The following is a 16,841-nucleotide window of genomic DNA, read 5'->3' as shown; positions in this document are numbered from 1 at the left end:
GGACACGAGTTAATAAATACGGTATATATATATATATATATATATATATACGTTATTACTGACAATTCGGCATTTACTGTGAGCAAAAAAGGGTACTCCCGTAAGGCCGTAATATGTGTACCAGGTTAGGGTTAGGCCATAATTTTATTCCGATTTTTCATATTTTAGTTCGATTACGAGTTCGGGGACTGTCTGTGTTAGCCAAATTAGCTTCACATAATAAAGAGTGGAATTTTATGTTACATTTAAAAGAGTGAAATTATGTTACGTGAATAACATACATTTGTAATTTCAATTGATTTGCTTGCCTTGGATTTTATTTTTATTTAACGAAAAAATAATATCGCGCAAGTTGGTCTACTCTAGACTAAGACCACGGGTCCAGAATTAGGAATTTGGAATAAAGTAATAGTTGTCTAACTTCTTCAACTAATGGAAATGTAAGCGATTAATTATTTCATTCTGGAAAATAGCAATTTTTCTCAGCATCGACTGCTGAAATTAGTAAAACGATCCATATATACGCTTCATGTCCAATAAATAATGTGCAACCAAGATTATTAGTGGATGATTTAGTTCGATGCTCCCAACCCGTTTCAGTCCTAACCCACTCTTATTGCCCTTTTTCTGTGCGACCCACAATCAAATGTTAATAAATGAGAAAAGAGATAATCCACATGTAGTGTACTAATGAAAAATTTGAGCTTGCATATTGTGTATTTTCAGATCAAGTCGTGGCTTGATAGGAGACAAGCTCACGCGCAACGAAGCATTGACACTCAACACATTGTGCTATTGGCTCAAAGTCATTTCCTGCCTCCATGAAACCACAGTTAATGTAATCAGGATTATATTTTCTGTTACCTTTTCTTTTTGAAAGATTATTCATTTTGTGGCTTACAAGAATCAGCACCACTATCAGCGACTCGACATTTGACGTGACAACAGGTAACTGGGCCGTACATGAGAATCGAGCTTTAAAATTTGAAGGAGCTCGGACTCACGGGGACTTGTACCAGAACTGTCTCACGCTTCTTTGTTTCGTCTCGTGCCAAATGAATCATGTATCGACAGCGAATAACAGACCCTAAAACACCATGGAAAATTACATATATATAAATATCGATAATAGTATAATATTTAAAACAGTTTCAGGAAAATAAAACGAAAGATTACGCAAATCTCAGAGACACGCTCATGAGATTAGTACCATTTCCGTAAACACCATACGTGTGTATGAACCAGATTGTGTGTTTTTTATGACTAAACTTTTCTGATATTCTTTATATATATATCCTATACATCAGTACATCATATAATATCATACTCTTGAATGTAGAGTCAGATATAATAATCTTGTGCCTGATTGATTACATGTCACGTATTGATACTAAATATTATGCAATTCTAAAACTATATCTCACCCAATATTTTAAACATTTTTTATTCCGAACAGCTTTAATATCCCTGTTTTCTATCGTAAACTCACGCAAATAACATATTGAAGTTTTCGTGAGATTATGGTAGGTCCTAGTCATTTCCGTAAACATATACATGCTTCTACTCAATATGACTATGACCCATATAAAACAGATGGCACACTACTTAAAAAAACATTGGATTAGTCTGCGATTCCAGCAATATTTTTACAAGTGTGTGGCTACTATCAGTCGTCTAAATGTCACGCAAAGGCAATTGCTTTTTACTTGCATTTTTTCATAGTAATATTTTAATGATAAAGTGTCTTTGGTATAATTATCGTCGATAGTTAATATTTGAACATTTTAGGATTGTCTGGCGGACCGAAAACATCTAAAAAATGTTGAAGTTGCTAATTTTCATTGCTGTAATTGTCCAAATATCCAATTGGGGGGTTTTGGCCTGCGAGAAGTTGAAAAAGACGGCAGCTATTGATTTCAAGCAGGTAAGGAACATAATTCCTGAATATCTATGCACAATTAAACTTACTGTATGCATTTATGATATCACATCTACCTAAAACCTTATTTAAATACACTAACTGTAAAATAAATCAGAATTTTATGTATTTATTGCATTCATATATTTGGACTTGCTACTAAAAAGCTTGTATAAGTAGGACTTATCTTGAAATATATACGCCAACGTTATGAAAATTAATAATTATCGCTGTTTCTCTTGCTCAGAATTTTTGCGCTATCGTGCTAAATGTTCGGTTATTTTACTCAAATATTCTGAAAATTTTTGATATAACTTTCAAATATTGTACTATTTATATATTCTAAATTCAGTATTCCGGAGGTTGGAATTGGGCAATGAACAGTAAGGATGAATTTACTGACTTGTATAAATGCAGTCGTTTTAGTGTTGTGCAAAGAGGAAAGAAATCTGCGATCAAAATCAGCTTAAAATACGGGTGAGAAAAAACAAAAATATGACTATTTTTATGGAAAACCTAACATAGTAAAACTATTTTTGAATTGCAGACCTAATCCACATCAAGTATATCAGATCGATGCCAAGCATATCAGTGGAAACGTATATGATCTGTCAAAAGATTTCAGTGAGTATACCATTTATTTCTGCTCTGCATGGAAATTATATCACTTTTTCTTGCAAAAATAAAATATTGCAATATGACAGTCAGTCGAAGCATAAAAATACACCTTTTTCAATTGTATCTGTCTCCTCTAGATTACGAATAATTTGCATATTCAGTTCTCGAAATTTCATGGCTTTTTTATCACTGCAAAATTATGACTTTGCGACGAGAGTAATCATACAACGCTTTTCACTCTAAATAGGGCTATGTATGAGCAGTCACTGACCTGTAATGAGCAAATAATTTCTACTATGAGATCTATATATGAAATAAGTTAGTATTCTAACATTGTCTTGCTAACGCCATTCATTTTAGTTATCTACATGTAGGCGAACTCACACTCACTCATATTAAAATATCATTGCAACTATCAAGTCCGTATTCCAAAATGTTAGGACCCTAACAACGTCTTGATGACGCCGTTTATTCTACTATATTACAGCTGCTTCCTGGAGAAACATCATACGATACAACTATCCCAAAACCAGCAAGTCAATTCTGTCAAAGGGTGAGTTGAAATTTGCATTAAAATTGCGCAAAGACATTGTTAGCACGAAGAATAAGAAACGGCGAAATTTATAATCAATTCAAATCTAACTCTCCCCATAACTGAATACTTTCACTGATTTCTTTTTCATTTTTATTACAGAGGTTAAAGGTCACCGCAACCTTGTCTCTTTTTACGCTGATAGACGACGTCGCTTTCTCATCGCTTCACTTTGCCTCCCAAATAGTAAGTGTAAATTCTTCTCGACAAATTTATTCTTCTTCTCGACAGGTAGTTTCATAAATATTTATTATATTATATCCCACGTTAAGACGAGCGAGCTGTATGGGTTTTGACCAAACTCAGGCGCAACACGCCAACATTGAGAAAGCTCATCCAGAGACAACTAAAAAAAGCAGGAATCAAGACTCATGTCGTCCGAACTTACTGCCCACTTGTGAGAAATGGAAAAGCTGGAAGAAGAGGATAGTTCTAGTTATATGAAATATTTCAAATACTTTACTGTAGGCGACTATAACATTTACTGTGTTCTCTTATTCAGCATAATACATATTAAAATGATATATTTTCGTGGCAATGACGCAACAGGGATACCTGAATCGCCTCACAATGTTTTTTCACCAAAAAAATATTTGGCTGAAATTGTAAATGTATAATTTGGGGGAAGTTTTAAATTGGATAAAAGCATTGTAACATATCTCCATGAATTATCAAATGTTCGATCCAATAATAATGAGTAAAATACACATTTCATGAATGAACAAGCGTCTTTTATTTACCAGCAAGATTACGGAAGCGCCTGTGTACAAATTTAATCTCAAAAAAAAAAATAGTGAATGCACAGAAAATTTTACTTCTCTTTCAATAACCATTATGATTTTTTGGAGGATTGAAAATGTTCTAGATTCCGGATTTTTTAATATTCCATATAATATCGTTATTTTTATTTAATGTACACGAATGAAACGATGAGTGAACATTAACAATAACGATGAAAAAATTTCAATTATATATTATTGACACGTTTTCGAAAAGAATTAGGTCGTTTAACTGAATAATAAAGCGTATTATATTAACTATAATACGCCTTGTCTCTTCACCTGTTGAAGCGGGGTAACCGAACGACAAATTGATATAAATAATCAGACTGATAACATCTTATTGATAAGTTTCGTATGGATTGTTGCCTTCTTTTATTTTTTCGTAGTTATCAATTAATTAAATGTAAGCTCAAATATCTGGTAAATAGTTTAAAAGCGAGAAGACAATGACTGTAGGGGGTGTAGGGAAATCATTGGTGCCGGTTAACACTGAATGAGGCGTGCAGGAAATTACTGGCGATTCATGAGGCGGGCCCTGATAAAAGGTTTAAAAAAACCTGCACATGACAAGCAAAATTTCATTAGGTAATAGGTAGTATAATTCAAACAGTGCAAAACATCTCCTATGTAATGACAATGAACACTGAATGAACATCTTCTCAAATCGTCGCTAGCCATCAAGAAACAGACATCTGGATTTTCGTGAACTTTTATTTTCACAAAACAACAAAATGAAACCTAATCTACATACATATTGATATCTACAAAATTTACAGCAATATCGGCGAACACAGTTTATTTTGGGCAAGGAGAAACATTTACCTTTAAGCAAGAAAACTCGAGTGTTTGCAGTTACAAATTGTAAAATGGGGTACCAAGAAAATGGGTGTTTCTGACAGTTTTAGATTATTCGTTGAAATAAGCAATTTAATTCTATATGAACATAATTTGACACTACTAAACGACATCTATAGTCCAGCTAATATCGAATTCAGTATTCTTGAATGCATATCGCAGATTTTGGAAAAATCCATATACAAAAAATTATTGTCATTTAATGCCATGAAAATACTAGAATTATTGTCTGATTCAACATACATTAACTAGCGAGACAAACAAACAATTATTAACTCTGCGAAAGAAATACAGAAAATCAGTGTCTTAAGTTGACCAGGCGATTACAGTCGAGATTGTACTCGTTTTGTAAATTAAAGAATACTATAATAAATACAAAACGCACTATCAATTATATACAGCAAACACATTATAACATTCAAAGCAAATATAATTAATATTCTTTGTGTATAAACTGGGCTTCTTTATAATAATTTTACCATAGCATAAGAAATAGCACAACGCTAGATGGCGGGCGGGAGCATTAATTTTTTGAAAATATACCAAATAGTCTATATTTTAAACACTCTGAACGCAAAGATTGAAATTTATATGTTGCTTGCGATCAAAAAAGATATACATGAAGTTGTTTGTAAATGGCGCGTCCTCTGTAATATATTCAATGTTTAATACGCTTCATAAAAATGGAACACTCCATATCGGATTTTGCTACATTTGGTGGTTATTTTCGACAGTGTATGATGTTCTTATAGCTGCATGTGTAAATGATAACAAAAGCCTGCGAACATTGATAAGAAATATCAAATGTGACAAGCCTGCGTGGAAATGGATAATCTTATAGCCGGTAAAAATAAAATCCTATGACATCCTTTATGAAGTGAAAAAAAGTATATCATTCAACAGTTGTGGCTTCAACTTTATTTGGCGATAAAGCGGATAGCTAAAACTAAAGCAACAAAATTGTGTATATGAACGTGAAAAGCATAACTTAAAAACTAAATAAATAGGCAAGCATACAAGACTTTGTGTATACGTGAGAAAATCAAATGAAATCTGTGTATATTAAAACAGGTTTAGCTGATTTCGGGACTGAATCATGACAAGCAAGGTCGGTTGAAAATTGAATTAGCTAAACAAGGGCCATTGATAGAAAAGTTTCACGAGACAGATTGACCAAATGTTGAAGAACAAAGAAAAAAGATCAAAAATATCCCACATGGAAAAATTTAGGTGTGTACTCGGTGTGATATCGTATTAGCACGGCAAACATAAGCAATCTAAAAAAATAAAGAACGAAATTTTGTAATTAAAACGAAAAGCAAAAAACAACGGCATCACGAAATCTGCCATAAAAGACAAAATGTGTCATGATGTAAAGATCAAACGCCTGTACTTAGGGAAAAAAACAAAATAAACTGAAAGCTGATAAAATCTTCAAACTTCTGTAGACGCATGAGCCAATAAATAGTGTTGCGTTCATGAGAAAAACGATTGAATTTCAAACAGGTTATGAATTGAAACAATCAGATTCTTCGTCTAGATTTCAAAATTCTAAGCCATTGATCCTGATTTTCAACAATATGTAAATAAGCAGTGAATAATATTAAATTTTCAAATGGAATACGAACACAAAATCTCCGGTGCTGCCTAAAGGCAAACTATATACGTGTTCCACAGACATTGATTTTTATATTTGAAAGCCCTCGTGTATCAAGGTTTGTCTATGTTGACTGGAGGAGGTATGGTCGTCTACAAAACGCTTATTGGTCGATAAGAGTGCCAGGTTTATCTTGTTCTCAAATTCAAATGCTATGAATACGTGCGGCTTCGGAACTATCCATGACAGTATGCGACCAGTCACTCTCCACTCTTCCGTACTGAAAATACAAAGTTGAGTTCCTGAGTAAACGGAAACTTGATATAGCTATGAATATCATATACAGACAGTAAAACAATGGGAGGCTACTCATTGTGAGACAAACGCGGAAATAACGCCATATACATACGCTGTAAAATGGTATAATACAAACTTGCCTCCGATATATATTCATAATTGCACGGTTAAAATGGCTGCGTTCATTTATACTTCACGCAAGGCTTGATGACATGATCCAGTCGCCAATGGGCAAAGATATGATCGTTACAAATAACAAATAATAAAAATATTTGTAAGGCAGCATGACTAAGCAAATTGCTAATCAGGCTGCAGTTTAAACCGGATATCAGTATATTACTACAAGTCGTTAGTCGCATCGCAAATAGCAGAAAAAATGTACTTATCAATATACTTATGAAATGCTACTTCTATCTATGATACATATCTTTATTAGTAAATTATGTTTTGTGACTATGATTATATTTTAATTTGCAAGATGTACAATTTATCCGGGCTGGTAATAAAGATTGTCGTCTGATCAATTCCAATAAAACGTATCCTACGTTTCTAAAATGCAAGTACTGAATTATTTATGGTGAAACGGTTGCTTTTAGCAATATTATTGGGTCTTTGAAAAAACAACCAATCCAACTGTTACAATATTGAACCATTTTTTTCACAAGTCATAAAAATAAAATGGGTAGAAATGAGTCTAATCTAAGACGAAATGGAAGTCTGATTTATAAATCGTTATATGACACGAGTTACTGTAAACTAAGTTACGCGATAAGAATTTGGAGTATATATAATATTACCTATTCCATGCCATGGTAATTGTAAAAAGTGTTCCATATAATTAAAATCGGCTTATCGGCTTGTTTATTTGGTCATAAAATAAGTTAAGTCAGTACATGAAATAATAAATCCACGCGCTTTGGCGCAGCATATGCAAATATCAGTATATATTGATTTTTCAGATTGGGTTAAATGAATAAAACATCATAGCATCAGCATAATGCGCAACGCAGACAATGTTTCATTTTTTTGTCTTTATCCTGATTGGCCTACAAAATGGAGGCGTTGTTAAGATGCCGATCGCTGATAGAGTCACGCCCTTAACGAGAAGAATCAATGATATAGAATCAGACTACCGCTCGCTAAACTCTTTCGCAATCGTATTTTTAGCGACACAGCTTGACAATTCACAGAGTGTGAACGTCAAGTGTGCTCCTGGGTATTATCGAAAAATATAAACATTTTGTATTTATTTTGCATCCTGATTGGTCTACAAAATGGAGGCGTTGTTAAGATGCCGATCGCGGATAAGAGTCACGCTTCCTAACGAGGAGAATCAATTATATAGAATCAGTCCACACTTAAACTCATTTGCAATCCATTTTAGCGACACAACTTGACAATGCTCAGAGTGTGTACGTCAAGTGTGCGCCTGGGTATTATCGAAAAAGATAAACCTTTTGTAGTGAAAATAGGTTTTAGGTACCGATATAAACTATGAATGTTATTCTAACTATTTAACGTCTCAACTTCAATATCCTTCTATGGAGCTATATACCTAGAACCTGCAAAGACTAATAGAAGCCCCCCACAGAGTGTAACAACGTTGGAATTAAATTTAGACTTTCAACCAACACAATCAAACAATTCGTCGAACGGTGGATGACCTAATTTTCACCAGTCATCCGAATATCGCATTTCCAATTGTTCGATTATATAAGAAACAAAACGAGCTATTCCCAACACTGGGAATTCTATACATCTTTAGAATTTCAACATTCTATTCTCGGAACAATTGTTTCGTAGTACAAGGGGGGTCTTCGCATACTGTTGCTGCGGAAGATTTTTGGCGCTCCAGAAGTATGTGCACCAAGATGGCACTCAACCTGATAAGCCTAACCTGGTACACATACTATGTTCAGGTTGTGCGCCATCTTGGTGCACAAACTTCGTTTTTTTTTTGCAATATAAGGAAACTATATCAATTTCATTAATATTCCAGTTACCTGAATATCGGTAAGAACGTTTAAAAATCGTTTTGATAATTCTGCACCGCTGTCCATTGTAGGAATAAGTAATTCTTCATCCATATATAAAATACGATTTATTGGACAAACTACGCAAGCTGTACCAGCGCCAAACATTTCTATCAACTGTAATATAAAAATGAAAACTTCTGTAAAAAAGGAAACATGTTCGACTAGTCTAGTGGAGGTTTTTATATTATCATTCCAAGCTGTGAATGGTTCATCGAATCCTTGCAAAGGCGTAAATATTTGTAACCAAACATATTCAATTCAGTAAGTAAAATTATATGTAAACGCACAGGCCGAAAACGGGTTTCTCTAAAGAACTAGTTAGAAAATTAGCCTCATTATGCTAAAATTAACGGGAGTAAGTTACGTTAGTAGTCATAGACTTTAATTTCGGAAAATAGCGCAAACAAAATAATACCGGGCACCTCTAGCGACCTTCTGATATTAGGTATACTTGAATCCCGAGGGTTACGGAATCAATATGAAGCTACATTAGCATATTGGCATAGGGGCTGATAGGTATTGTAACAATCATGTTGTGCTTTATTGTTCCAAATAAAATAAATTTAAAAAATGGCCACAGCTTCTAGCTTATGGAAAAACTGTTCACATGGACCGTAACTAAACATTATATTGTGAACATTAAATTTGATGCTAAGTGGGATACGTCGACGCCCCCTTTAATCAGGCTGTACAAAGGGTTATTACTGGAAAACTATGCCATTTCGTTTCAAAAAATTTCCACAATATTAAATTAAAAAGGTCTCACCCTGTTTTCTTTGAGAGCTTTCTTCACATCACCCATGTTGAACCTTCTTTCAGTTACTTTGAACTCACCCCAGTCACTCGCGAGTTCGATAAGACTGTTACGTGTCACACCCGGAAGAATAATTCCTGTACTCAGTGGCATGGTGACGAGTTCTTTCTCTAAAATAAAATAGATTTCATTAGTGCATTAAAGTTAGTTTTGCTGACATGCTTGCAGTTAAACTCCACAAGATCATATGGTTTCACTGGGTAAATTTTGGAAAGAAATTTCATTCAAACAAAAATGAAGATATTTAGAGTCTCACTCAAAGCGAATGGTAATCATCAAATCTGAAATTGAAAAACGAGACCATGTGATAAATAGCAATTGGAAATTTTTAATGTGGAATGCAGTCTGCCCTATCGAGGGAGGCTATCATGGCTGATGGTACCTAGCTGAAAAAAAAATAGTCCAAACTAGGTATGGCTTGTCATGTAGTTTTAGCATACCACAATTCATTGAATATATTTATTCAATATATATAATTCAATAGCACTTTGAGTTGTAAACATTATATAAAACTTCTACCGGTTCCTCGAATCACGAAATTTTGTTTGGCTGACAATTTTGGATAATACACGTGACATTACAATTCTCGTATACACGATTCATTTGCAACAATCAGACGGTACTTCATTCTATGACCGGTAATTATAGGTTACATGTGCCGGGTCGTGATGCCTTACAACACCAGTTGTTTTTTGCAGGGCATAATGTTAACGATTGTTGCAATGTGAACGCACATAACTGAATTATCATTCATTGGTCATCATACGGTTAGAAATGCTGCAAATCTGCATGTTGACCATGTAATTACGCTGCCATCCCCGAGGATCAGTTCCAAGAATTATTTAATTACATCGCTAATTTCATGAAGAAGATGTATTTTACTGTCTATTACTCTATTTTATGTCTTTGTCTTATGGCATTGAAATATGAGCATACTGCACTGGCAGCATACATACATTTTTTATGCTTTGAAGGCGAATTGATAGATTCAAATCTCAAAAGCAGATATTGAACACGAGTTTGGGCGCTATGACATAAGATGAAACACGACATGTAGCCAGATGCTTCTCTCGATTTGATTTTTATTCAAATCCAATCATAAACTACAAGTTTTTGTTAAGTTTCGTGGGAAAAAGATTTATTGCATGTACCTGTCATCAAATGTAACGAGACATGTACAATGAATCATGAATCTAATATTAACCAACGAATCATGTAGTCATTAAATCGTGATACAAAATGAATAGTTTTTTAATCTCATAGTGACAAACTAAATGACAAATTGCAGTATTAGCATATGAGTATGGCGCAGAGTACACCAAGCCTAAAATACCTTCAAATCTGTTATTCCATACAAATGGAACATACAATTGAAAGGATGTGATTAGTGGTTAGCCTCAAATACCATAATTGAGGATGTATTGCACAAGGCTCGAATTAAAAATAAATTTTCGCGTTCAGCCGACAAGTCTCGAAGCCACAATTCACCATGTCTTGTTTTAATGATAATGCCGTAAAAATCGAAACTGCAAGACCAATCACCATTCATCAACAGCGAATAGTTTCAAAATTACTAGCTAATTACTAAAACCTAGGCTACTTTTAGATTCAGAAAGTGATCCCCAAAATACAGAAACACTTCTGTAGAGTGAGGAATAAAATCTTAATATTGCGGTAGGCCGCAACGGGTACACAGCAAAGCGTTAAATTTTCACAGAAAGATGATTTTGATTTCTAACCTGATTGTTGATGAGTATTCAGAAATGGGTTTGTCAAGAATTATCCGAATAATAAATAATATTTTTGCCTAAAATATCCAAAGATGGATCACGATTCGATAGGTAATCGTAAGCATAAGCCGTAAGCATCTAAGAAGAACTCACCTCCTTCTTCATTGATCCAGTATACAAAAACATTCATTGTCCCGACTTCTGTTACCTCGTGATCATCACCGTACAACCACAAAACTTGCTGACAACCTCGAGATTGCGCTTCTTGTTGAACCTCTATCGTTGGACCGTAGTTGCTGAAAATAAGGTTGAAAATAACGTGTAATAATACAACACAGCAAGGTCACAGCCGAGTGTCGTAGGCTTTTTAAGTTCATACAATTTCATAGGTAATCACCTGAATTTATCACCATCAGCCGCCCATAAATAACAATATATTTAAATATAAGATTGGTGCGTGATTATTATATCGATTAGAGTCGAAACAAATTGATAGATTAATGGAAAAGTACTGAAAAATAACCTCGGTTTGTAAAATCGAAGATGACGTATGTATTTAAATAAAATAGCATCATAGAGTCGTTCGGGGGCGAGTGAGCTGTTTCTATATTACGCGAGCAATGCATCTAACAGGAAATGATACAGAGTCTGTTAATCCTGAATGAGGGAAATACGAACCGACCATTTGACAAACAGTTCAAGCCAGCGAGCATTTGCGGAGAAATTATAAGTGGAAATATGAAATTCGATAAAAACTACATACATACCTTCCTAATTTGTAAGCTCCAACACCGCCTGGGAAAGCTCTTATATATTTTGGATCTGCCATAAGTGAGACTGGTTCGAATGCTCCTGTTTCGAAGTAGGGGCCGACCGGGCATAAAATGCAGTATAATAAAGCTGAATTTGGTACGTTAACTCCAAGCGTTTGCTGCAAAATAGTGATATGTTTTGATTATCAAATGAAAGTAACAGTTCAGTTGTAAAGAGTGATAACGCCACATAAACCGAATCAAAACTTTAAATCATGCTTGAAGGAGATCAAATTTTAGCAAAGATAAGTGTACTTTACCTCTGTGCTTATGAAGGTTGGTCTTATGTACAGAGAAGCTTTGGTTGAAAATGGGACCCATTCGTTGTCGACTCTAATTAATTCGGAAATGCATTTCAAAAATTCTTCTTTATCAAATTCCTAGAAAAGGAAAAACGAGCATTTAACTAAGAACAAGCCGTCTCGCAACTGAAATTATATTCTGATTAAAGATCATCGAAAAACTACAATATGAACAATACTCAAAACACTGATCATATTTGTGACAACAATAAATTAATTAGTCATTCATAAGTTCCACTGAATTCGTTGCGTTTCTTCAGTATTCCCCGAAAAAGGTACACTTTTGTAAGGAAATAAATAACATTTCAAACAAGCAAATGGAGTTTTCCTATTTCTAATTCCGCTATTTAGCTTTGCCTTCATATATGAAATATACATAGTCATTTTCTCACGAGAGATGATGTACTGCGGGCTTCTAAATGGGATTCATACTTCACAAGAATAATTCAGTCAAAATTTGTTTTTCGCTCATGTACGTAAAACTAATTTCGGAATTGCAGGGTAGCAAATGATTTATTTAGATATAAGTCAACGCAACGGAAATAAATGGAATTAAAAGCTGTGTATATATCGTATTACTACAATGATCGCATACATTAAAGGTTTTCATCCAGTCACGATAGAGGAAAATCAAATATTATAGTCCATCAGAGTTGATAATGCGCTTAGAATGGAAGCAAATGTTTTTCGACCTCTATTTTTGGTGTAATTTATCATCCGAGACTCGTATAACAATATATGACATCATAGACCGATCATCATAGCAAGTTAGTGAGTAATCGTTGCATCATACGCTGGCCTGAAGGCGAAGCTCCATTCCGGTTACGCTTTTGAAAACGCCGGAAGAAAAATACCACTGAATGTGTAAACAACCGAAATATGATGCAACGATGACATAGGATGTACCAATATTGAATGAGTGTTATTTGTGATTTTTATTCTTGTAATATTTTGATAACTTCGTATGGAAAACTAGCTTTTACAAGCCAGTACGAAAATATTACAAACATAATATTGCGAAAGTATACCTTGTCATATGGCAAAGCGAAAAGAACTTTCAATGATGTATTATGTTGCCAGCCTTCATCGTGCGTTGAGTGTCCTTCAAAATTTGACCTAATTCATTCTAAACAAATGTAGCTTTCGCTCAAAGCGGCAATCATTGTTCTCAACTTCTCAAGCTTTTATGAGAACTACTTTTCTGATTTGCAGAAAGACGACATGTCTGTTGCCCGCGCTCATTATGAATTACTGTTTTTGACAAAAATTCAATACAAGTAAATTGGATAAATTTAAACAAGAGTTGACGTCCTAATTCACAGAGTGGATTTGGTCGAAATTAGAAATAGGAAAACAAAGAGCTTAATTCGATTAATTTTGTTGCAACAAAGGTGTTTTGGTTTTGAAATAAAAAATGCACCTGCATATTTGAGCAGCACGAAATGTTACGTATCACGTGGATAAGCAAACGTGCATACATATGCCGATTGGCGGCAATCGATTTCTTCTTATGTCACAATGAAAACTACAAGTTAACGACATCTGGATACATCACTTTCAAATGGTTCAAATTGTCACTTACCGGTAGTGCTGCTCTTTGAGCTGTCCTTAGCATTCTGTCCATATTATGCATGGGGCGAAACATGGCGATTCGATTATCGACCGTGCGATATGCTTTCATACCTTCGAACAGCTGTTTGTTAATTGTATTGAAAATAGGATTAGTAATTATCGAGTGTAATAGGGTAAACACTGAACGGACTTACGAAACAGACCGGTAAAAGCTAAGAAAGAATAGGTATTGATCCACCTTCCAAATCCAATTTTTTTGAATAACAAAAATCACCTGTTACTGTGGCATACCAAGATTGACGCATGAAGAAAATGACGAATTGAGTTAATCCAATAACCTATTGTAAACTAACATCTGTCAATATTTGACAACAAGATCCAGTCTGTAGTCATCGGTCAATATTTGACAACATGACACTCTTATTTGCACATAAAAGTTAACAACCTGGATGGCATAGTGAAGTGCTGAAGTAGCGGGATGCATGCTCAGATTTTGAAGCGGCTTGATCTGTGGAATTCCCCATCCTTTCTTTCTCGTCCATTCAACGGCAAACATGTGATCCGTGAATTGTTTTCCAAAAAGACATTGTTCTGGATTGGTCGGCTTTTCATTCAGCCTGTTGGATAGGTCGACTATCAAATCTGAGGCCTGCGCCGGACGAAAATAGGGCCATAAATTCAGAAAGTGTTCGAAAGGTTTTTCAATTTGAAAATTGTTTCCAAGGGTAATTCAACTTTTTTTTGGTCTATCCAGGCTATGTTTAGCAAAGTATTTAAAACAAATAAAACAAAAAGGTATTAAAAACAATCAATTCTATATGAGTCAAGTCGGGGCAATACAATTACAGCTTTGGGCGGCAAAACAATAAAACATAAGACTCACGTTAAATGAAGCACCGGAAGCACATCTTTTCTGAAACAGAAAAAACAAGGATTAAATACACCAAAACAGAAAACACCAATGGCATCTAACCTCTTTTGCTCACATTGCAAAATATCTGAAACAGATGGTGATGAAGTGACTGAACCCATTTCATAAATATTTTCTTCCAAGCATGGGATTTTTAATTTTCCAAAATTCAATAAAAATGTCAATAAAAATGATATCATTTGATTTGGAGTTGGTTCAAGAGTCTTATGAAACTGGTACAATTTATTGCGCGACATATAATGGAAATTGCTACTAATTGTACTTTGGGTACATACCACAAGTGATTGTTATTAATGAGTAGGAGCATGTTCATAATAATTCTTTCACTTCGGGCAGCATGCGCACGTATTATATCCCACAGGAAAGCAGCACGATACATGCGAACAAAATGTCATTTGAAAGACAACTCGGTTCAATGACCTCGTTCGATTACGCGAAGCTTAGGTTACATTCGGACGGTCAAAAAGCCACGTTTGTATCACGATGAAAGCTAAAAATCGTTTTATGTAAAGCTATCAGGGATCGAGAAGTGAACCAAATTGTGTTTGAATGTGCCGAACCGACTGGCCTGACACCCGACAAATAGCATCATTTCGCGTGGTTGGAGCCTACGCCGTATAAGATGATTATTACTATTTTTCAGATCTCAGGCCAGTCGGTTTGGCACGAATGTACTATTTTATCATTTCATATTTACTTAAAACGGCGTATATTTCAACGACGCGCATGAAGATCGACAAAATGGAGTGCCAATCGTCTACTGGAATAATGAACTATATAACTACGTGGAAAAGTACTGGGAACATTTCCACTGCTAGTGTTGACAAGTTGAATCGATGATAAAATAAGTTTGGGGAGAGTTTTTCGTGATTGAGCTTTGACTGATATTATTTTATCCAAGTATACATGTTTAGGTATACATACGAGCTAACTAAATTAGTGCATTTTTCTTGATGGTATACCAAACTATGAGATCAGGAAAAGAGTTAAGCACAACAAACAAACGAAAAAACGATTGCTCGTCCCATATTCATTTCCGTTAATTTAGTTATAATATTTAGTGCAGTTGCTATATAACAGTATTAGGCTGTAGTATATTGAAAATGCAATAATATAACTATCACTATCGAATACACACCTGTGTTGTACGCAGTATCTCCACGAAACGAGCCCCCAGCTTCGGACGTAACGTTAAAGCCATTTCAGTGTACCGCTGCTAATACCTAAATTATACTACGCTACTGTTTATCAATTATAAAACGAAATTAGTAAAAACGACGGATTGACTAATTAGGTAATTAGTTTTACGCGGTGTTTCGCCGCTCTCAGACGGTCCCTTAAAATCACTTCCATATATAATATATAGCTGCTTGTATAAAAGGAATGGCTATCAATTGCGATAAGCAACAGTAGACTAAAAACGTGAAGTAACCCTACATTGTAAACAATGAATAATGACGTAACAATGACGTAAATTATAGCCGGTACATGGTACATGTGTCTAACTGCTTTCTGTAGTTTTCTCACTATGTGAACTATCTTGAATTTTGTTATAAAAGTACTGAATTCATTCCTTGCGATTCACACTATTAAACATATAGTCAGAACTATATCTCGCACAGAACGAGCGGCCAACATGCGTGAATAAAGGAATGATGACATGCTTGAAATTGTCGCTTTAATAAAGACGTAGGTGTGTTTTCGTTCTCACATGCCATTGGCCAGAATGATTGGCGGCGTGTAAATCATGGCTTTGACCAAATCGTGATTACTCCACATCATCACCTGGCGGTGGTGAAGATTGCTAATCGTGGACAACAACGATATTACTTTTTTTTAAGTTCAACCTAACGTCTGCTGTTCTTTCGTCCTTGTTTTCACAACTATTCAGTCTAAGTTATTAACAGTTACGATTTATTTTAACCGTTAACTGACATCCCAGGTACAAATCATCTTTATAATGTACAGTTTCTTCAAAAATGATT

The 16,841-nt window shown here is 34.7% G+C and overlaps 2 protein-coding genes across 3 annotated transcripts; one reads left to right on the top strand and one right to left on the bottom strand.

Annotated features, from left to right (window-relative positions):
• The first annotated feature begins 1,763 nt into the window (after window positions 1-1,763).
• On the top strand, window positions 1,764-4,326 carry LOC120345386 (uncharacterized). Its single transcript, XM_039414817.2, has 6 exons — window positions 1,764-1,924; window positions 2,271-2,395; window positions 2,466-2,542; window positions 3,024-3,089; window positions 3,231-3,314; window positions 3,401-4,326. Exons 1-6 carry the CDS (start codon window positions 1,820-1,822, stop codon window positions 3,556-3,558), a joined length of 615 nt encoding a protein of 204 aa, XP_039270751.2. The 5' UTR covers window positions 1,764-1,819; the 3' UTR covers window positions 3,559-4,326.
• A 1,179-nt stretch (window positions 4,327-5,505) lies between these two features.
• LOC120345385 (branched-chain-amino-acid aminotransferase, cytosolic-like) lies at window positions 5,506-16,121 on the bottom strand. 2 transcript variants are annotated; one of them, XM_039414815.2, is made up of 10 exons: window positions 15,995-16,121; window positions 14,809-14,838; window positions 14,371-14,574; window positions 13,936-14,046; window positions 12,312-12,431; window positions 12,007-12,170; window positions 11,393-11,535; window positions 9,462-9,619; window positions 8,663-8,809; window positions 5,506-6,642 (listed from the first exon to the last, which is right to left on the bottom strand). In XM_039414815.2, exons 1-10 carry the CDS (start codon window positions 16,055-16,057, stop codon window positions 6,568-6,570), a joined length of 1,215 nt encoding a protein of 404 aa, XP_039270749.1. In that variant the 5' UTR covers window positions 16,058-16,121; the 3' UTR covers window positions 5,506-6,567. The 2 variants fall into 2 exon arrangements, with proteins under 2 accessions (XP_039270749.1, XP_039270750.1); XM_039414816.2 differs by having other exon boundaries at window positions 14,371-14,542; window positions 15,995-16,103.
• Between the last annotated feature and the right edge of the window lie 720 nt (window positions 16,122-16,841).

The sequence above is a fragment of the Styela clava genome, chromosome 8, assembly GCF_964204865.1.
Source record: "Styela clava chromosome 8, kaStyClav1.hap1.2, whole genome shotgun sequence".
Taxonomy (NCBI): Eukaryota; Metazoa; Chordata; class Ascidiacea; order Stolidobranchia; family Styelidae; genus Styela; species Styela clava.
This window is presented reverse-complemented; position numbering and strand designations above follow the sequence as displayed.